The sequence below is a fragment of the Lates calcarifer genome, linkage group LG21 (genome assembly GCF_001640805.2).
Source record: "Lates calcarifer isolate ASB-BC8 linkage group LG21, TLL_Latcal_v3, whole genome shotgun sequence".
Taxonomy (NCBI): Eukaryota; Metazoa; Chordata; class Actinopteri; family Centropomidae; genus Lates; species Lates calcarifer.
The window spans coordinates 24,687,317-24,708,484 of NC_066853.1; the positions used below are offsets into that span (position 1 = coordinate 24,687,317).

The window sequence follows — 21,168 nt, forward strand, 5'->3', positions numbered from 1 at the left end:
ATAGACAGGCTATTTAATGTTTAAGTAACAACAGCCTTTATGGACACCTTCAGGCCACTGTATTAAAATAAAAAACAGCTGGTGCACCTGGATACCTCTCAATAATGATAAACTCAATATATACAGTATCCACTTTCTGATCTGTTTGATATATCAAGAGTGCTAACTACATATTTTGCTTTAATAGGTTTGAATTTTAAAAATTGCGTTTGGAATTCAGTGGTTACATCTGCTCAGCTGTGGTGCAATTAACATTGTAATATTGAGTTTGTAGCCTATGCATATTATTTTTTAATTTTCTGCTACTTTATGCCTCTACTCCTACATCTCATAAATCTGTATTATTCACTGACACACCCATACCTATAAAGCGATATTATTCAGTAACAGAGCCACACTTATAAAGTCAGATTGCAGCAGTTCTCTCCGTGCTGGTTTAGCTCAGTGGTTACTTCGAACAAATTCAACTCTGAATATCGCTCTCTCTCCCGTCCTGGGATCGAACCACGGGCGCTGTCCAGTGCTTTTTTTGTCCCCCCTCAGCTCCAACCTTCTGCCTTTCATTCTGTTAAATATCTTCATAAACACCAGTTTGTTGGTAAATCGAGGGAAACTGTCACAGTTTGGCGAATAAATCAGTAAACACTTATTTTCGCAAAACAATGAAAAAAAGCTCCGACAGTGCAGAGTCATGTTGATTTTGTTGCTATTAACTCTACTGTATTTCCTCTAAAGTTTTATTTAATTCATATAGTTACGTGTAATTGCTGAAGTGGATAATCTGAGGGATTTGCGACAATAGTGTCGTCACACTCCCTCTTGTAATGCACCTCAACAGTGAACCCCCGCGGCTGTACTGCAGCCCGTCTCTAATTTTATCTGCGTCAAGGTAGCACGTTTTAGATCTTCCGGTTGTAAATCTTGTATCAAAATAATGCATTTGGTATTTGGCTATGATAACAATATGCAGTACATTTCCCAGTACTTATAAGAACCAATATGAGTTTGTAAGATAGTGCTTACTGTCTGTGCAACTTCACTGGGAGGCCTCCTTTGTACTCTGTTTCAGTAAATGTATTCACTGCTTACAATATAGTTAGGCATCGAAATTAGTTACCTTATTCTCCCCACACAACTTAGGTTGTCACCCTGCTGTAACCGTATTTCACAGACGTAATAGTTCCTATAAATGCCTCTCTCAATCGTAAGTGGGACAGTATCGCTTACAGGCGAGGGAGATATTCACATAGCTTTGTTATGTAAAATTTATATTTAAGCTTTATCAACTTGATCTGGAGCCGGATGACTTATTTCCTGTGGCGCATGCGTATAATCAACACCGAGGCAGGTCTGTTGACAAATATCGGGGGAGGGACCACTGCGGCGTAAGTAGATCTTTGTTCAGGCTGGAATATATTGAACATAATTGGACATTGTGTTCACAGTGTGGCCATTTTATTATCATTTTGCATCGTTATTAGCTATCACGGGCACTGCTTCCACTAGCCTAGCACGGAGGAAAGTGTTTTCTTAAACATCTGTAAAAACCGCTGGGGCCGACTGGTAATGTAGCAGAAAGGTAGGATCCGTGTCGAGTTAGCCGCAATGATATACGTGATTTCCGGTAAAATTCCCAAATTAAAATATTCGTGTACCCACATATTGAAATCTTACTCAGTAACAAGGCATAAAAGCAAAAATACAGACCACATGTAGACAGCACTTTAAACGTAATCGATACACGCTTCCAAAATACTGATGTTCATCACACATGTAGGCAGCCGCGTCCTTGTTGTATGGTATGCTCTTAGGTTTATGCCTTAATTGTGAAAGCTGAACGACCAGTTTCCGTTATCACCCATAGTAACGTTCGCTCTGACTCAGCTCGCACAGCCTATAGCTAGCTACCTCCAACCCTCTTCTAACATCGTCTCAGGTTTAAATTTCTGCCTTGGGGCTATTGTCGTTGAAAGTCATATTAATTGTTAACATACTGTAGTTTGAGTAAGTTTCTTCCGTTCTTTTGTCAAACTTATGAACTTGTTTTATAGTCTGGTCCACAGGCTGTGGGAGCGAGTGAAGGCGGTCTCCTCGTTCAAGACTGTCGACAGAAATGAAGAGGTAAGTGGGACGATAACATGCGCCATTGTCAACTAATAACAAAATATATCGAAACAATTGACTAGTAGTAAATTAATTAGATAATTATTTAGCTAGTTTAATCACAACGTGACACATCTGTTGTGTATGTGTGCAGCCAGAAAAGCCCCGAACCTGATGGGAGTGTTGCCGTCAACGAGGAAGGTAAGAGGAATGTAAAATATGACCCTTTTTATGTGGATGTCAGAGCACATTAGCTTGTGTCAGGATACCTGCAGCACTAATAATATGGCATGAAGTTGTCTTAAAGCTGTTCTTTCTCACATCTGTCTGTAACAACTATAAAGCAGACTTTCTTTTATGTGGTTTTCTGCTTTTAGGGTCTGTAGCCACTGCAGAAGATCCAGCAGCTATTGCCACCATTCAATCTGCAGCCACCTTCACCGACCAACCTATCAAATATCTCTTCAAGACAGAAGGAGCAGGCGGGCAGGTAGGATGGAGTGTTGACCCCCCCCCCCCCAAAAAAAAAAAAAAAAAAAAAAATCTGGCAAGCAAAACAGTCATTTTGAGTTAACCTGTGAGGCTGTATTTGAAATCTGGCAAGTCATTGTTTGACTTTTATTTCTATCCAGAGGAACATGAGCTGACATATTTGCTGTGATATAGAACACACACATTCATGTACGATAAGTTGGCAGGGTGAAACAGTAATTTAAGGTGAATCTCTCTAGAGACACAGAACTGAAATGTAAGGACAACAAATACTGGAGAGAATTTTAGTGAAAATTTGTGAACAGAAGATAACTATGTTTTAGCCCACTAGTCGGGTTGAAGCAAACCACAGTTGCTTCAGAAAGTATTTAGACCCCTCTGCTTATTGTACACATTATTGTCTTGCAGATTCACTTAACATTTGGTTTTTAAAACATTTGCAAAGATTTCTAAAAACATTTTCTTGTCATCATGGGGCACTAAGTATAGATTGAAAAATGTTAATTTTATCCATTTAAAATTAAATCTCCAACACAACAGGGTTCAGAAAGTGGAGAGGTTTGAATACTGTCTGAGGCGACTGTAAATACGTTCCTAAATGTGGGATCTTCACAGTACCTTGGGGATTAAGTGACCTAGGCCAAAGGGGATCCCCTCCTGACTCTACCCCACCCCTCTAAACAAACAAACCAAAAAAGTAATGGCAAAAAGGAGCAGGCATCACAAGGTCCCCCCTAAGGCTGTCCTGGTTGATCAGGTTCTCAGAACTCTTTTGCCACAGTCATAGCAGTGTTAGTGGCAAAATGAGAGTATAACAATATATTGCAGTGGAAAGTGCAGAAATTTGTGTGACTGGCTTGCTCTTGAACTTGAGAGATATTAGAAAAATACTATATATTACAGGCTTTCTACCATCATTGCACATATACAGATTTGTACAAGTATCTTGTTTTGACTTCACATTTCTTCATAGTTGTGTTAGTCATAATTCTGATTTCAGTACTCATGACCCACTTAATGGGGACCTAAAAGTAGAAGTTAGATATAGATTCTGTATCTGTATGTTAGGTAGTAGGAAATGTGTTCCCTCAGTTGGAATGAGATATTGACCCCTCGGTGTAATGTGTTGTCTTGCAGGTGACCTACAGAGTGATACAGGTGTCAGATGGCCAGTTGGAGGCTCAGACAGATGGAGCTGCAGCAGTCAGCCTGGTAGCCGGTTTCCCTGCAACCAGTCAGACTGTCACACAGGTGAGACCAGCACTGGCTAGGAGCTTGCATTTCCAAACATTTCCTTAATAGGCAAGAAAAAGTAAGTGAACTCTGAGGAATTACCTGCATTTGTTCAGATCTTAATCTAAGTTCCATATATGAACAAACACAATCTAGTTTAACTAAAATCCCAAATCATGGTGTTGCTCTTGTTCATACTGAATGCATCATTCAAACAGAGAGAGTAAGTGAGTGACTAAGAGCCACTTAGACTTATAAAAACACCTCAAACATTTTAAGTTGGCTAAGCATCTGCTGATATAAGCCACACATGGCAAACAAGATCTCAGAAGACTCAAAAAGAATTTTTTATTTGCATAAAGCTGGAAAGGATTGTTATTGAAATAACAAAATACCCCATAGTAACAACTAAAGGAAAAACAGAATCATTGCTGCTGGTTAACATCTGTGTTCATGAGTTTACCATACCCAAATCATGGTGCATGATTTCATGGAGCAAAGTGTCCATGACAGGACACCACGGAGGAGATGGCTGCTCTCCAAAAAAAACCCATCACTGGCTGCCTAAAGTTTACCAAAAAGGCTGAATTGTTTGTGAAGAACTCACAGTATGTATGGCATAAAAGGAGCACTGCATACCAGGCTTTTAAATGCACCCAAGATAAGAGCAGAATTTTCTGGTAAAAACCTGAAAAGTTATGAGTTTGCAGGTCATTTCACTTGTAATTTCTGATGGTGGTCACCTAGAGTTTCTGTCTAGCCACACACAGTAAATGCCTTGACAGAAGCTTGCAGAATGAAATTCCTGATCTATTTGATCACTCATTTCTTTATAAGCACCTGAACAGTGCAATGCAAGACTGACTGTGGTGTTAATGTCTCTTTGACTTCAGGCTGTGTTCTCCCAGTCGGAGGGGTTGGAGGGAGATGGCAGCACTGAGACACAGTACACATATTACCCTGCCACCATTGCTGATGCCACAACTGGCACCATGGTGACCACAGTGCAGGCCTCTGACACACTGCTGGGCCAGACTACACCCACAGGTAATTACTGCACATACTGTATGTTTCCTGGCACATAACTATGACAAAGTCTTTGTGTGTGCTAAAGCTTACTACACACCATACAATAATATACCACAACAGCATTTTCATTTGACACTGCCTTCGTAAAATCTAAATAGAACTAGTGATTATGAACCAATAATCAAAAGCCAATTTTGAATATTTTTAAAGATACTTGTACGTCTACTTACAGCTGACTTGAAGGTTTTTTTTACAGGGCAGCTCTATGTGATGATGTCACCCCAGGAAGTTTTGACAGGATCCAATCAAAGGACAATCGCACCTCGTACTCAGCCATACATAGCGTAATTACATCATAATTTAACACAGTTACAGCACTGTTGATTAAAAGTAATCAGTTTCAGCTAAATGTAGAAAATCCTCTACATCCTACAAGTTGAGCCGATTTAATGCCTTTGTTTTTATCTGTTTACTAGAAAGCAAGAGGCTCCCCGGGCTTCTAGAGATGAGAAACGGCGAGCCCAGCACAACGAAGGTAAGAGCTTCACAGCTAATGTGAGAATTTGAAGAAATAAACTGTATTTTGCTACAAATATCCAAGCGGATATGAATAATAAGAGTATAACCCTTAAATGTAAATATTGTTCCAACAGTGGAGCGCCGGCGGAGGGATAAGATCAACAACTGGATTGTGCAGCTGTCAAAGGCCATCCCAGACTGTAATGTTGACTATACCAAGACGGGACAGGTGAGTTCAACTCCGTCAGCGGACTAATGAGTCAGACTCCGCCCTGTGTTTCAGATGAACCCAGTGAGTTTGTATCTAGATAGACGAAGTTCCCTTGTCTTTCAGAGTAAAGGAGGAATATTGTCCAAAGCCTGTGAGTACATCAAGGAACTGAGACAGAGCAACATGAAGCTGGGGGAAGACATCAGCGCTCTTGATCGTCTCCGGATCGACAACCAGCTACTCAGACAGGAGGTACGTCAGCATGTGTCTTATGGTGCATACCAGCAAACTGACTGAGGTATTTTGGGACTAAAACTGTAAAGTGTCATTACTTTCTACCACTGTGCAAAATGTAAAATGTTAACCTGTTGGATGATTCTCAGTTGTGTAGAAAGAAATGGGAGTGACGTAGTGTTTTGCTTGAAGCTGAATTTGACACTACATGCGTACCTAGCCGCTGATGTACATGTTGTGCTTTCTAGTGCCACTGCCATCATTGTAGTCATAGGTGAATTAAACACATTTATACTGACACTGGAAGCAGGTCGTTTAAATTATACATGGTCAGTTATTGCCCCCTCCATGTCACATTAGCAGTAGTGAACGTGAATGTTATTTGTCCTTTAAACATTAGGGTGAAATTGGAGAAGACATAGGTCTTCATAGTTTGGGTGTTCAAACTGCTGTTTACTCGCTAGTTAATGATTATAAATCAGCACTGAATTATAATATGATTGTTTTTAGTGCTGCAACTGTCAATTATTTTCAGCATCAATTATTGTGTGTAACATTTACAGCGATCTGTTGGCAGAAATGGCATATAATGTACAAAAGTATGTTTTTATTAGTGTACAACCACCTAAAACTAATAATTGTTGTGTTTTTGTTTGCATAGAACGTGCCATTTACATCTACATAGGGAGTGGGTCCTCTTCCACAGAATCCACCATTTTTGCACTGCCATGTACAGTGGCTCAGAACGGACAAACTGAACCAAACAGTGGCGCTACATAGGGCCTTTCACATACACTCCTGATCAAAATTTTAAGACCAGTTGAAAAATTGCAAGAATTCACATTTTGCACTGTTGGATCTTAAGAAGGTTCTAAGTAGTGTTTCAAAATGCAAAAAGAAGAAATAGGAGTGAGACAAGAAAAAATTTTGAGTAAGCAATTTATTGCAAACAACCAAACTGAAATAGGCTGTTCATCAGCTGATCAAAAGTTTAAGACCATATCTCAAAAAAAAAAACAACATTAAAATAGAAATAAAATTTTCAAAAAAGGACTCCGTAATGAGTAGCTGCGCCATTCTTGTTAATCACCTCAAAAGCTTCAGCATGCTTGATGCTAGTGTTTCCAGGAGGCTAGTGGGAATGTTGTGGTGAAGATGGCTTCACGGAGGGCATCCACTGTCTGGAACTGGTGTCCATTTTTGTAAATTTCACTTGCCATCCAACCCCAAATGTTCTCAATTGGATTTAGATCAGGGGAACACGCAGGATGGTTCAAAAGAGTGATGTTATTTCTCTGGAAGAAGTCCTTTGTCAGGCGGGCATTGTGAACTGCAGCGTTGTGCTGTTGAAAAACCCAGTCATTACCACACAGACGATGGCCTTCAGTCATGAGGGATGCCCCCTGCAACATCTCCACACAGCCAGCTGCCGTTTGACGCCTCTGCACAACCTGAAGCTCCATTGTTCCATTGAAGGAAAAAGCCCCCCAGATCATGATGGCGCCCCCTCCACTGTGCCGTGTAGAAATCATCTCAGGTGGGATCTCCTTGTCATGCCAGTAACGTTGGAAGCCATCAGGACCGTCAAGGTTAATTTTTTTCTCATCAGAGAATAAAACTTTCTTTCACCTTTCAGTGTCCCATGTTTGGTGCTCTCGTGCAAACTCCAAATGGGCAATTTTGTGCCGTTGAAGGAGATGAGGTCTTAGAAGATGTTTTTTGTTCTTAAAACCCTTCTCTCGCAGATGGCGTCTAATGGTTATGGGACTGCAGTTGGCACCAGTGACAAGCTTAATTTGGGCCGAGGATTGTCCCGTGTCTTGATGGACTGCCAATTGGATCCTCCGGCTCAGGGCTGGTGAATTTTTTTTGGGTCTACCACTTGACTTTTTTTTCCCATAACCCTTAGGATCTTTTAAGAAGTTTAAAATGACTGTCTTACTGCGTCCAACCTCAGCAGCAATGGCACGCTGCGAGAGGCCGTGCTGATGCAGCTCAACAATCTGACCGCGTTCAAAGAGAGAAAGCTTTTTTGCCTTCGCCATCAGGAGGTCGTGACAGTGTGGATACCTGACAGAAAATGACACTGAATCCACATTTTTGCGAAGATTTGGGCTTTTAAAGGATGTGGTCTTAAACTTTTGATCAGCTGATGAACAGCCTATTTCAGTTTAATGGTTGTTTGCAATAATTTGCTTACTCAGTTTTTTTTTGTCTCACTCCTATTTCTTCTTTTTGCATTTTGAAACACTACTTAGAACCTTCTTAAGATCCAACAGTGCAAAATGTGAATTCTTGCAATTTATCAACGGGTCTTAAAATTTTGATCAGAAGTGTATTTACGTTGATGCTGCAGCTTGTAAGACAAAGCAGATAAAGAGAGGAGAGAGTTGATGTCAGCTATTACCTAGTTTTACAGAGTAACAACTAAATACAATATTTAGATATTACTATATAAAGAACTTCTGGGATGGACTGATGATATGTCAAAGGTGTACCCTCTCACCTAATGTCAGCTGGGATAGACTCCAGCCCCCCCGTGGCCCTCAAAGGATAAGCGTTACAGATAGATAATGGATGGATATATAAAGAACCTCTTTACTTGACAGACTAGTTGATGTGATAGTTGACACCATTTTGTCACCTGACGGTCACCATAGACTCTCCGACACACTTGGAAAAGGTGAGGGGTGAGGGAATGGGTATTCAGTTGGCTGCAGTCTGTGTTCACACCACTAGATGCCACTATGTCCCACACACTGGTCCTTTTATTTTAGTTTGTTTATGAAATGTCCTAAAACTGAAAATTTTCCAATGTCTGGAAGCCCAAGGTGATGTCAGTAAAGATATTTAGTTTATTGTTTTATAAGACAATGAAAGAAAGGAAACAACTCCTCATATATGAGAAGCTGGAAAGCTTGAAAATTTACTTAAGCCATTGATAATCAAAATAGTTGCAGATCAGTTTTCTTTTGCCCAAGTAATCAGTTAATTGACTAATTGATCTCATGAAGTAGAGTGGATTTTGCGTACTGTTTTTCTTCAAAGTTTAAGTTCATTGTTGGAGCAGTTGATCATAAACTTTATTTCAACAATGTTTTTTGTACATATTCTAAACATGTAACATAAGATATATTTCTTGGAAATATTGGTTAGAAAGAATTTTTTTTTTTTTTACATACCTCGTGCTACTGCACTGGTTTACTGGTCGGCTGATGAGTCAGTGTTACTACATTACTTCTGTATTATATGTGTTGCTGTTGCGCAGGTGGAAGATTGGAAGTCCAAGAATCAGATCCTGAGGAACCTGCTGCGACAGCATGGTATTGTGGGATCGTCCAGCACAGACCCCCAGTGAGAAGCCTGTTGCCAATGGGTATTTGAGGACAACATCATATGGGCCAAAAGAGTACTGTAAAACACTTTGAGATACTTTGTTTGTGATTGTGTGTGCATGTAATACGGGAAAATAATTGAATATTGTCATTAATATTCAAACTTCTTTGCTAAATGACAACCTTAAATATTACTTTTGAAGCTTTTTACAAAACTGAAATTTTTTGTCTGATGAATCCAATCAATCATAATAACACAATGTATCTGAAAGAAATAAAAAATCAACATCCCTGTAGGTTAAAGAAGTGAGATCAGTTTAGCGAAGCCCTCATTGAATGCCTTCCTCTACAAACATTATGATTGTTCATTAACCTTCAGTACAGTGAGCTCTAAAACACGACCAACTTCTTCTGTCAGTTTCTTTTTCTTAATCTCAGCAGTACTGTCCTTGTCTGTATCAAATGCACTCATGTTAATGTCTCCAAAAAACATTGTATTCATGCTTTGACTTTTCATCTTTTAACAATATCACTCTGACCAGTTGATACCCAGTTTTTCATCCAGTTCATAGTTAAGCTCTTTGCTTTGTATTTTTGTATGTTGTTTCATGAAACCTCACTGGGGACAATAATTACATTGCAACAATGTAACTAAGTAAATAAAGGGGGGTTGTAACATTGCAGTAGGTAGGCTATGTATGTCTTTATAATAAAATAAATCAAATAATATACTGTATGTCATAAACCACTTTCAGTTGTGTTAATTAAAGTTGGTTAATTAGTTAAAAATATGTAGTACTGATTTTTTTTTTTTTTTTATTACATCCGAGTTATATGTATAGATTGTGTGCCCACGCACCGTATTTATCTTGATGTATATAGTTTGTGTGTGAACTAAAGTACGTCGTCGTGGGTAAATGTTTTACTTTGAAGGTTCTTTCCGGAAGTACATATCTTTACTGACGCTGGGAGAATTAAGCTCTCGCAGAAACTTCAACGCCTGCACTGTATTGATTCTAACGGACGTCGGGGCAAGCTGAAGTTTCACATATGATCTGCATACTGCTGGTAGCCGGTCACGGCACCGTGTTAGAAACACAAATTAAGGTGAGTAGCTTGAATGTTGAAGCAAAAAGAGTGCAAAGTTCGCATTAGTTGTGTAGCGGTCGCACTACTCCGAACTGCCCTAAAGAATCTGCCACTTCCCTGCTGCGTTACCTGTGGGCTAGCTTAAGTACTCATAGACTGTCAGTGTGGCCATTAACGGAATTGTAAAGATGCACTGGTGCATTCGGCTCACACATGACCGAACAACCATACCGTGATTTTCATATAAATACATTTTTATAATCGGTCCACAGTGCTCTTCGCCGCCCCCTACCGAGCGCTGAGGTGGAGTAAAGGAGGAGGTTTTGTGAAATTGATGTTACTAATGCTGAATTATTCATGGTTTCTAATGGTTAAAACAACCCTTCATTTTAATATGTGCTTGTGTTTGCCAAGGAAGATGGACGACGCAACTGAACTAGGTTCTGTCATTAAGTTTGGCATTACGTTGTCCTCTACAAAAACAGGATATGTTGATAACACCTGAAAGTCCACCATACAGTCTGTGGAGTCCACAGATGATCCGGAGTAATTGCAAAACCCAAGTCAGTAAACATGTAGACCTCACGTGAAGTAAAGTAAATGTATTATTTATACTATATCCACATACATAACACAATTGATCGTCAACACTGAGTGGAGGTTTATCCTTGATCTTGGAGGGGCCTGTGCTGTAGATTACAGGAATAGTTATTTATGTAAGTGGGCCGTTAGTTAAGGATTTTCATCACAGCATCACCTACATGGCTGGCATGTAGCAAAAAATCTGTTTGGCCAACATCATGCTCCAGTGGTCCAGTGAAACAACATTTATGTTTATGGTGTTTTGTTATGATGATGATGTCATTAACTACAAATTCAATAGGCTTGTTTTTCATGATGACTGCTAACTATAGATTTGAAAAACAAGAAATCTATATTTATGGATTTGGAAGGATTTCTGTGAGTTTTGGATTATGTCACATCCTTAAAATAGGTGTTCTATTGTTTCTATGTTCACCTGGTGAAACTGCAGTGGTGCATCACCTTAAATAAATGGAATTATCTCCTTTCCTGGGGGATGGTCCAGTGTATTCTATGCTTAAGGAGATAAAGGAAGCATTTAAGTACCTTTCATTAGCATATAGAGAATTTGACCAGCTCTTATCATCATGGCTGCCAGGTCTTTTCACTCTATTAGGAATATTCCTAAGCAAAAAATGCTGTTTACCTGGAACCCAGCTGTTTTTCCATCTCTCCTCGTCTTTCCCAGAATGATGACACAGGTTTATACAGCCACCTGACAGGGGTGCCAAAGGCCTTGCTCCCTGGCATTGGAGGAAAGAAGATCCTTGATTTTTGGTGGGAAACTGTCAACATGTGCGTAACAGTGAAATGTGGCCCAGACATGAACAGGCCTCAGTTCTTAAGACCTTTTCCTTCACAAGTCACTGTAATTCCTGCATATACCACTCAGGCGGAACACAGTTAGCTACATCTCTGATTTCTTTGCAGGCGGCAGTTGTTCACAGAAGTGTATCTGGTCACCAATGCTGACAAGTGAGTACATAAAGAGCATAAACCTGTTTATTTAAAGTTCTGACTCTTGTAAGACCCCAAATAATATGAACATTACTGTAGTTGCTAAAGCTGCTTGAATATTGTTCTGCTATCTTATGTTCCACTGACCAGGTATAAGTACTATGAGCGCTGGGCTACTGCTAATGACTTCCCAGTAGAAAACGTAGTAAATGACGGCAGCACTACATTGGAGGACCGTCTTGGGGCTGTGGCTGACCTGGTGCTGGTCATACGTAGTCGCAAGCTGCGAGACGATATCGTGGTGGTATGATAAATCTGTTATTCATGTTGGAGAATATTCACTCACAAAACTTCTCACTTACATTTCATTGTGTTGAGCAGGTGTATTCTATTTGGAGGTAAATGAACTTCTGTCATACAATGAGGATTTCCTTTCTGTGTAAGCAGATAGCAGGAGACATGCTGTGTGCAGACCAGAACTTTGATATTGCTCAAGTTATCCGCTTCTTCAGATCAAAGGTGAGATTTGCTTCGATACAAGTCTGCACCTTGTGCTTAGTGTATATCCACATATACATAATCATTTTAGTGGGCATAAAACCGTACAGTCTGATGTGTGCACAGGATATACACCACACAAATACCACCTGTGAGAACAGCAGTAGACTGCAGGTGCTCAGCTTAACTATGGATAAGTGAGCTGCAGAGAGATGCAAACACTGGTTTTCATCTATCAGATGTATAAAAGTCCCCTGTACTGCAGTGTAATTAAGTTGAGTTCTGGTCAAACACAAGCAATCTAAAACTATCCAAAATGAAAGACTCTTCTTGTACATAAAAGATCAAATAAATCTTTGTTCAGAGTCTTTCTGGTGAAAGTGAAGTCATGAACAGCTTGGTCCAGCCCATCTCTCTGTGTCTGTGCTGCAGCCTGGAGAGCTAATCATTTACTACGAGCTGGAGGAAAGTGAGAAATGCAGCTCCAGGGGCATTGTGGAGGTCTGCCCTGACACCCATAGGTGAGAACAGAAAAGTTGCTTTTGTTGGTCATTAATGCATGGTGCAATGCTAAGAAATATTTCTGTGTGTAATGTTCCTGATGGCACCATGCTGCAGACTGGATTTTAATCAATTGTATTTTCATGAATTCAGGATAACTCGTTTCTTGGAGAAACCCCAGGATGGGCTGACAGCATCCCGGCTGGCCAGCGTGGTATTTTACTGCATTCAGAGAGACACACTGTCCTACCTGTCTGACTTCCTCAGCCTGCAGCCTCAAACTACAGAGAGGACCTTTGGACAATTCTGGGTTCGTTAGTTTCAGTAAAGCATCTTGTGGATGTCATTTCGTACAGGTGAAATTACACAAGAAGGCTTTTTGATTTATAGTTGACTACACCCATATTTCTCTAATCCTGAAGCTAAGTTCTTCACTGTGTTACATTTTCCACCAAAATCCGAAAACCATCTTACATAATGAATCTGAATTTTCTTGTACAAACAAATCAGCTTTACTTTAGAATTTACTTACTAACTGTTGTTGTCAGTGAGGTCGATTGATTCTAATCTGTGCCCTCACAAGATTTCTTTTGAATGTGTATGATTTACAGATAAATTTGTGGTAATTTACACTTTGACGTTCATTCTAATGATAAAACTCTTAGATCAGATTTTGTTCACTCACTTTGACTCTACTTGATAAAGTAATAAGCAGTTACTGTTATGGTTCCTCTGTCTTCAGGAGTGGCTCATCAATGAGAAGCATCTTGATGTGTTTGGGATGAAGCTTCCTACTGGTTTCCAGCTCATTGGACAAGTGGTCTGTATCCTTACCACAGTTAATCACTTATGTTTTTTGTTTTATTATTTTTTCACAGCATTGCCCCCAACAAATTGCAGTTCTCTCTAGTAAATAGATTGAATTTCTTCTAAAAATATTTTTCCTTTTGACATCTCAGGGCCTGTCAGACTACACCAAGTGGCTCACCCACTACTCTACCAAGCAACAGTACAATCCTGCTAAACCAATTACATGCAGGTCATTTGCCAGGTAAGAAAACACCGACGCAATCTACTCGCTCTGCTGGTTTGAATTTAGTTCAGATTACTGTGGTTTTTCCTGTTTGCAGAAACAAGTCTCTCTCTCCTCCCCCATTCACGGCAAAAGCACTTTAAAGATAAACACAGTCTGACAGATGCTGCAAGTACTGATCCAAATATACGATCACTCACAGGGTTGGATTAATGGGGAATCCCTCAGATGGCTTCAATGGGAAAACCATTGCCATGACAATCTCTAACTTCTGGGCAGAGGTCACTTTAGTGGAGAGCCAGACCTTGGTAACAAACACACACACACACCCCGCACACACACCCCTCTATGTACATACTGAACATTTGAAATTGCTTTATTGGGAATGTATTGTTTAAACATCATTTGCATTTCTGTGACTGTAGGTTTTAGTCCCTCATCCACTCAATGATCCCACAGAGTTTGGAAGCTTGCAAGATCTTTTCTGTATCAGCAGGAAGGAAGGGTGTGTACACAACAAGTTTCATGAGCTGAATGCTTTATAGTATTATCGGTCACATTCAGGCTTTTAAATCTTTGTGTTCATCATTCACTGTAGGTACCTGGGAGGTCTCCGGCTGCTGCAGGCCACCTGTAAGAAGTTCTACCAGTTCTGCTCCAAACAAGGGTGAGACTAGTAACCAAGACAACACAAAACTAAGATATTAATCATTGACACAAGGCATCTTTTTATACTGAGGCTATTTAATAAATGAGCAGTGGTGATATAACTATTCAGATCCTTTACTTACGCAAAGATAATAATTTAGCTTTATGAAAATACCTCTCCTGCTCTCAAATCTTTACTGATGTGAAAGTACAGAAGAAAAGCAAAAATTACAGTAAAAGTACTGTAGGCCTGTGTCGGAGAGTTAAATAGATGATATTATTGGGTTGTTGTTAGTGGTGGCATTTTGCATAATCAACTTTTCAAAGTTGGACTTGGTTGAGGTAAAGCTAATGTTAACCACATTATCATCCACAACATTAAAACCACTTGCATAATATTGTTTAGGTCCCCCTTGTGTCGCTAAAACAGCTCTGACCCATCAGGGCATGAAAACGGGACCTCTGAGGGAGTCCTGTAGTGTCTGGCATTGGGATATTGGCAGCAGATCCTTTTGGTCCTGTGGGTTGTAGGGTGGGCCCTCCAACATCTGGCTTGTTCTGGTGCATCCCACAGATGTTCAATCAGATTTGGATCTGGGGGATCTGGGGCTCTTTGTTGTGTTCCTTGAGCCATTCCTGAGCTGTTTCTGTGGTGTGGATGGAGCACCATCCTGCTGGGGGAGGCCCCTGCCATTGGGGAGTGTGTTTGCCACGCTCCTGTGTGCTTAGTCTGTAACAATGTTAAATTGGGTGGCATGTATCAAAGTAACATCCAGATTAATATCAGGCCTCATGGTTTCCCACCAGAACATAGTATGATATATATATAGATATAAAGAGATGGTTAATACGATGATTATTACGTAATTTCCCCGAAGGAGTCAATCCAAAGGGATCAATAAAGTCCGTCTAAGTCTAATTCTCACTTCACCTGTCAGTGGCTCAGTGTGGCTGATTGGTGAATACTGGACATGGATATCTGTATGCCACATATGAAGAGCCAGGAGATGTTAAAGTTATCTCAACATTAAGACTCGCAGCAGGGTTAAGTCATTGTGTCTGTCTGGCACATAACTGCCTGTTAAACCACAACTCGGCTGTGACATGTTCTGGTTGTGCTCCAGCTCTCTTGTGGCTCCATTGCTGTTTGAATGTCTGCTGTAAGCGTATCAGGAACGTTTCAGAAGCTTAAAATATGTAAATAGGGGAACAACTGTATCATGATTTCAGCTGCGTTAAAACACAGCTGGCACCTTACACAGTTGCTTGCTATGGGCATTTCCTGGTGACATGCTAGTAGGTGGATATTGTTCTGTGCACAGAGCTACCTGTTTCCTCCTTGTTTCTTAATGCTAAGCTATGCTAACTGGCTATAGTGTCATGTTTGATGCAAAACATGAGAGTGGTATCTATGCTCTCATCTAACTCTATTTCCCATAATGGGAAACTATTGCTTTTAAATGATCTTGACTTTGACATCAGCACCCAAGTACAGACATTAAGTGAATGTACTTTCTATCAGTGTAAATCAAAAGTGCTGTCCATGAGGAGTAGTGTTGGTCAAGTGAGTTCAGTAAAGCCTATAAGATGCCTCAAATTACTGCACAAGACGTGCTATTTCCATTTTGCTTTTTCATTTTTACTCCAGAGATACTCACTGTTGTAAGGACAGTCTTTTTCACTGCTCATTTAATGCCTGCTGTTTATTTTCGACTGCAGTTTAGCTTTAACAAAGCAGAACTTCACACTGAAGTACGACACCAACATTCCTCGGCAGGTGGTAAGCATTCATTCACATACTTGTTTTCTAAGAATGACAGCACCACAGTTCACAACATACAGTGTAAAGTGTTTAAGTATAAAAGTATGTGTTTATGATCACCCTTCACATAAAACACTCAACTGATGAAGTCCTTTGTCTCTGTTTAAGGGCCTTGCTGGAAGCAGGTAAACAGTTCAGTTCAATTCAGTTTTATTTATATAGCACTGAATCACAACAAAAGTCATCTCAAGGCACTTTTCATATAGAGCAGGTCTAGACCATACTCTTTAAAATAGGTATTTACAGAGAGAGACCCAACAAATCCCACCATGAGCAGCACTAGGTGACAGCGGTTGGGTTGAGAAAAGGGGGGGTGATACCAATAATACAGTAGTAGTAATGATAGTAGTGATAATTAATGTATTAATTGCAAAAGTAGCAATAATACTAGAAGCAGTACTAGTAATTTCTAATTCTAGCAGCAGGTGTTGAGTGGAGTTGTAGGAGCAGCAGGAGACTTGTCATCACAGATCAGACTCTACAGCTCCAGAGGCAGAAATACCTGCAGAAAGTTCTGTTGGTGGATTTCTTACCTCTGTATTCCACTGTATTTATTTATTGTTTGTGATTTCAAAAAGCATTCCAATATTCCAATTTAAACATATTATTGCCAACTTCTCATTTAATTATTTCTTGTTTACAATTTTCTCAATTGTGCAGTGCCATCGTCTCAGCCACTCTGAAGTGTCTCATGAAATTCTACAACATCACCGACAATGTAAGGATGTTAATTATTTAGCATGTCTGACGGTGTTAGTAAGTAGTTTTTTCATCTGTTTTTGACTCCTTCTCTAACCTGCTAATATCAAAATATCTTCAAAAATGATTCCATTGTGGACAAACTCCTGGTCCAGTAGATTTCCCTTGAAATCCAGTGAGGACACACACAGTAAAAACAGCAGTGTAGAGGCTGCAGGAAGCTGACAGTCTTATCACTGATAATCTTCTTGCCTACATCCACTATACTGATGTCTCAGAGTTCACATATAATTTATTGTACATGTAGCAGCTGTAAATGCAGGCATTTGTTATTAAAAGCATATAGTTATTTTTAACTAGATCATATATTTTATATTCGCAAGGCAAAAGAAGCCAAAGAAAAAAAAGACAGATACAAAATCACAAACTGTGACATTCATGCTTTACACTCCAGGATCTCCCAAAACCAGTCCGAGCCAACTTCATCCTCAACGTGGAGACTGACGAACTTTTCATTACTGCTGGTTTGCAGGATAGGGTTGTTCAGGTCAGTAATATAATCACTGCTGCACACTGTACTGTTCATATACAAACTGTATATGAACACTCTCACCTTGGCACAACATTATACCCTCAGTAATGGGAATCGATTGTCCCTTTGTCTTTGCAGGTCTATGAAGGTTTAGTCTACATGGATTTCAGCAAGAAGCTTATGGAGGAGCAGGGCTACGGTACTGATGTTGCTGTCAGTAAAACTAAGTAGATGATTCAAATCATCAAATTTTTAAAGTGTAATTGTTTTCCATTCTCAGGAAATTATGTTTCTATGGATATGAGCAACCTTCCACTGTTCTGGCTGGCCTACCTGAGTGACCCCAGTGACTCTGGACGCATCCACAGCAACATCCGACAGCGCTGGCTCAGTGGTACCCCTTCATATCAAACATTACATTAGCTGTTTTTGATTGGCTGTAGATGATGGTATTAGTCATATTTTTTATGTCCAAGTCTGTTGGACCACCACTTTGGTTCAGAGTGAAATATGTCAACAGCTAATGAATGAATTGGCATGACTTCTGGTACAGACATTCATGGTACCCAGAGGATGACTCCAACTGACTTTGGCGATTTCCTGAGTTTTTCTCTGCTGCCACTGTGAGGTTCACAGTTGTGGGTTTATCTGAAATGTCTTGACAGCTGTTTGACTTAGGTACATTCATATATGACATTCATATTCCCCACAGGATGAATTGTAATAACTTGGTGATTTGTTGACTTCTAGCACCATCATCCTGTCAGAGTTCATTTTCAATTTTTTCCAGTGGTCAAGTTTATCTATATAGCTCATTACCACAAGTTTATCTCAAGGTGCTTTACAGTCTGTACACCATATGACACCTTCTATCTGTAGACCCTCAGTTCAAATAAATAAAAGAAAAAGAAATATGGATCCAGGAGGATGTGAAGCAACTTCCAGGTGCTTACAAACAGATAGGGCTTGGGCCTCTTAACAGGAGGAGGAGGACAATACTACTTTGGTATTGGTATGACATTCCCAACAGTATCAGCTGTACTATGTGTTTGATGCTAATTAGCAGTTGTTAGCATGCTAACGCTTAACTGAAATGTTGAATGTGGTAGAAAGATCTGCTAAATATCAGAATATTAACACCATCACCGTGAGTATGTTAGCATGTTAACGTTGGCATTTAGCTAAAAGCACAGTCATGTCTAGGCACAGCCTCACAGAGCTGCAGGCTTACGTGGCTGTAGTTTCTTAGTCTCATTCTACATTTAGTGTAGGCCACAAAGTGTTCTCTGGGCAAAGAAGACACAGATATAGAGAACAACAAATTTCGGTTTACTGTAAAGAGACAAAAAAAGTCTGTCATTCCTTTTTTAAAGCAGCCCATGTGTGTATTTACATCTTTCTGTTCCTTTAAAGAACTTATGAAAATGAAAAGGCATTGGTTCAGTTGTTGATCTACTTTCATGTTTCTCTTTCCACAGGGGAGCCTCTGGTAGTTGAGGCCATGAAGACTTTTGCTGAGCTAACTGATCAAGCCAGGTTGGTTTGTTAGAAGTAAATTGTTAATCAAGAATGTAATGATGAATAGCAGTGGAGGTTTTGTCAAATAAGGGCAATGGCTAGATGCAATTAATCATCATAAGTGATTATGTCTAACATTTGCTCAACAGTCTCAAAGTGACTTTGGGCTTTCTGAATTGTTTTGTAAAATGTTTATGCACTGTGAGTTCCAGATACCACTTTGCTGCAGCTCTGCTGACAAAGCTGTTGGTTTTGTCTTCTTGTATTTTAGCAGTTCAGAACATTAGAGGTGAAACCTTAGCACTGATTGAAAATGTTTCACCCTCAGGACAGCTTTACAGGACAGAGACTGGAGCTGCCTGGCACAACTGATGGACAAGAACTTTGAGCTGAGGAGGTAAATTGTGTATATGTTGATTTGAGGCACTCATATTGCAGTTACACTCAAAGCTAGTAACAATGTAACAATGTGTCCTGCAGGTCTATATACACTGATGACTGTCTGGGTCCTGGCAATCTCAAGATGGTTCAGCTGGCGAGGCAGGTAGGTGTTCAAAGGTTGCACCACCTGCGGAGCAAAGCATGTTTTATTGAACAGTGTTCACTTTTTTCTCCATCTCCGTCTGTGTTTGTCTGCGGGAGTGTTTTTCTGTTTATTTTCATAATGTTTCTGCGGTTTCTTGCAGTTCGGCTCAGCAGTAAAGTTACCAGGCAGTGGGGGAGCTGTGGTGGGTCTCTGCCTGGACCAGGCAAAACTGGTAAGACTGCATTACCCGGAACATACCGTCTTTATCTGACATTCTCTATCTACGGCCAGTGTGGGGCCACAGGTTTGCAGCTGAATATTCATTCTGACGTAGCTGCGATGTGGTTACCCACTTGCTGGATGGAAAATTGTTTTGACGGTTTCTGCACAAAAGTCTACTGAAGTTTATTAGTTTTTTGTAGTAAGCAGTTGACATTTTATATGATGTGATTGATCAGAAAGTGATGTGTGATCAGAGCACTGTTCCTCTAAAACCATGAGTCTAGTTTATGATGTAATTAAGAGAAACCATCATCAGTTACACTGAGAAATTGAATTGATTCCTTGCAGGGATATCCAGTATTGGTTTTATTTCCCCCAAAATGCAATGTATTGCCTGTTCAAAGGTATTCTGACTGATAATTTGGTTGTGGTGAATTTTGCCACACCTAAAACCAGACCTTCAAAAATTAGTTCCCTATTCAACCAAATGATCAGGAAATAAAGCAGCTGTGAAGTTTAATTTTCTAGTCATATTTTTACCTTTCTTTCTCTTTTGATCTTAGTCTTCACTTCTTTGCTATATTAATAATTAACCTCTTTTGAGTTGTAATTTCTGCATCGTTATACAGTGTCATGTATCTGTGCCCTGCTGTCTGATGCAGTCTGTGTTTGGCCCACTAGGTGGAGATGAGGCAAGCTTTCCAGGAGGCAGGTTGTGTCTTCTGTGTCATCGCACCATACAACCCATCTGCCAGCACTGTGGGCTGCCAACACTAACCTCATATCTACCCACAACTCAGTCAGGCCACTCAAGGCCGACTCACGGCCTGGTTGGATATTGCACAGTGTGGCCCTCAATGTGCCTAATGTCATTTCATAGGATTTGTCATTGAAATTACCAGAAAAGATCATCATCAGTTATATGGATTTATCTGAAAGCCATAAATTAAAAATAAAAATCATTGTCACTATCAGGACCCCATTCTCTGGTGAGAGTTTGTGTAATAATTTACCAGACCAGATCAAATCATGTCTAGTCAAACATCAGGTACTGCTCAGCCTTGTAAAAATCAGCCTTAGAAAACTTGTATCAAATTTACTATTCACAACAATGTTGAATTATATATGTAATTATGTGTGATACAATTGTATAGATTTAATACCATCACTGTGTAATCAGTGTAATATGTGTACGCAAATTAAAGCAACTTTTATACCACTTAGTGTCTTGTCATGTGTATTGTGTAGCCTTTATGTAATAGTCATGTTTCACTATTAAAAAGCATAATTAATCAATATTACACACAGCGAGAGTATAGCGGGTAAACCTAACAACTGAAACTGGTTGAAATAACACGTGAATCACACGGTATAACCCTTAAACC

At 39.9% G+C, this 21,168-nt stretch overlaps 2 protein-coding genes across 6 annotated transcripts; both read left to right on the plus strand.

Annotated features, from left to right (window-relative positions):
* Positions 1–1,303: 1,303 nt before the first annotated feature.
* usf1 (upstream transcription factor 1) lies at positions 1,304–9,945 on the plus strand. 5 transcript variants are annotated; one of them, XM_018693276.2, is made up of 12 exons: positions 1,304–1,385; positions 2,052–2,121; positions 2,258–2,304; positions 2,481–2,593; positions 3,733–3,846; positions 4,722–4,875; positions 5,114–5,201; positions 5,334–5,392; positions 5,511–5,605; positions 5,711–5,839; positions 7,195–7,410; positions 7,567–9,073. In XM_018693276.2, exons 2-12 carry the CDS (start codon positions 2,114–2,116, stop codon positions 7,681–7,683), a joined length of 1,140 nt encoding a protein of 379 aa, XP_018548792.2. In that variant the 5' UTR covers positions 1,304–1,385; positions 2,052–2,113; the 3' UTR covers positions 7,684–9,073. The 5 variants fall into 5 exon arrangements, with proteins under 5 accessions (XP_018548792.2, XP_018548796.1, XP_018548795.1 ...); XM_018693277.2 differs by lacking the exon at positions 1,304–1,385 and adding an exon at positions 1,392–1,579; XM_018693278.2 differs by lacking the exon at positions 1,304–1,385 and adding an exon at positions 1,840–1,936.
* A 145-nt stretch (positions 9,946–10,090) lies between these two features.
* On the plus strand, positions 10,091–21,002 carry gkup (glucuronokinase with putative uridyl pyrophosphorylase). Its single transcript, XM_018693274.2, has 23 exons — positions 10,091–10,263; positions 11,516–11,622; positions 11,758–11,802; positions 11,935–12,088; positions 12,232–12,303; positions 12,715–12,803; positions 12,937–13,093; positions 13,526–13,603; positions 13,743–13,834; positions 14,019–14,124; positions 14,242–14,321; positions 14,415–14,483; positions 16,184–16,244; positions 16,395–16,411; positions 16,947–17,004; positions 17,440–17,532; positions 17,656–17,716; positions 17,798–17,911; positions 18,996–19,053; positions 19,364–19,432; positions 19,516–19,579; positions 19,722–19,793; positions 20,465–21,002. Exons 1-23 carry the CDS (start codon positions 10,207–10,209, stop codon positions 20,558–20,560), a joined length of 1,869 nt encoding a protein of 622 aa, XP_018548790.1. The 5' UTR covers positions 10,091–10,206; the 3' UTR covers positions 20,561–21,002.
* Positions 21,003–21,168: the final 166 nt, after the last annotated feature.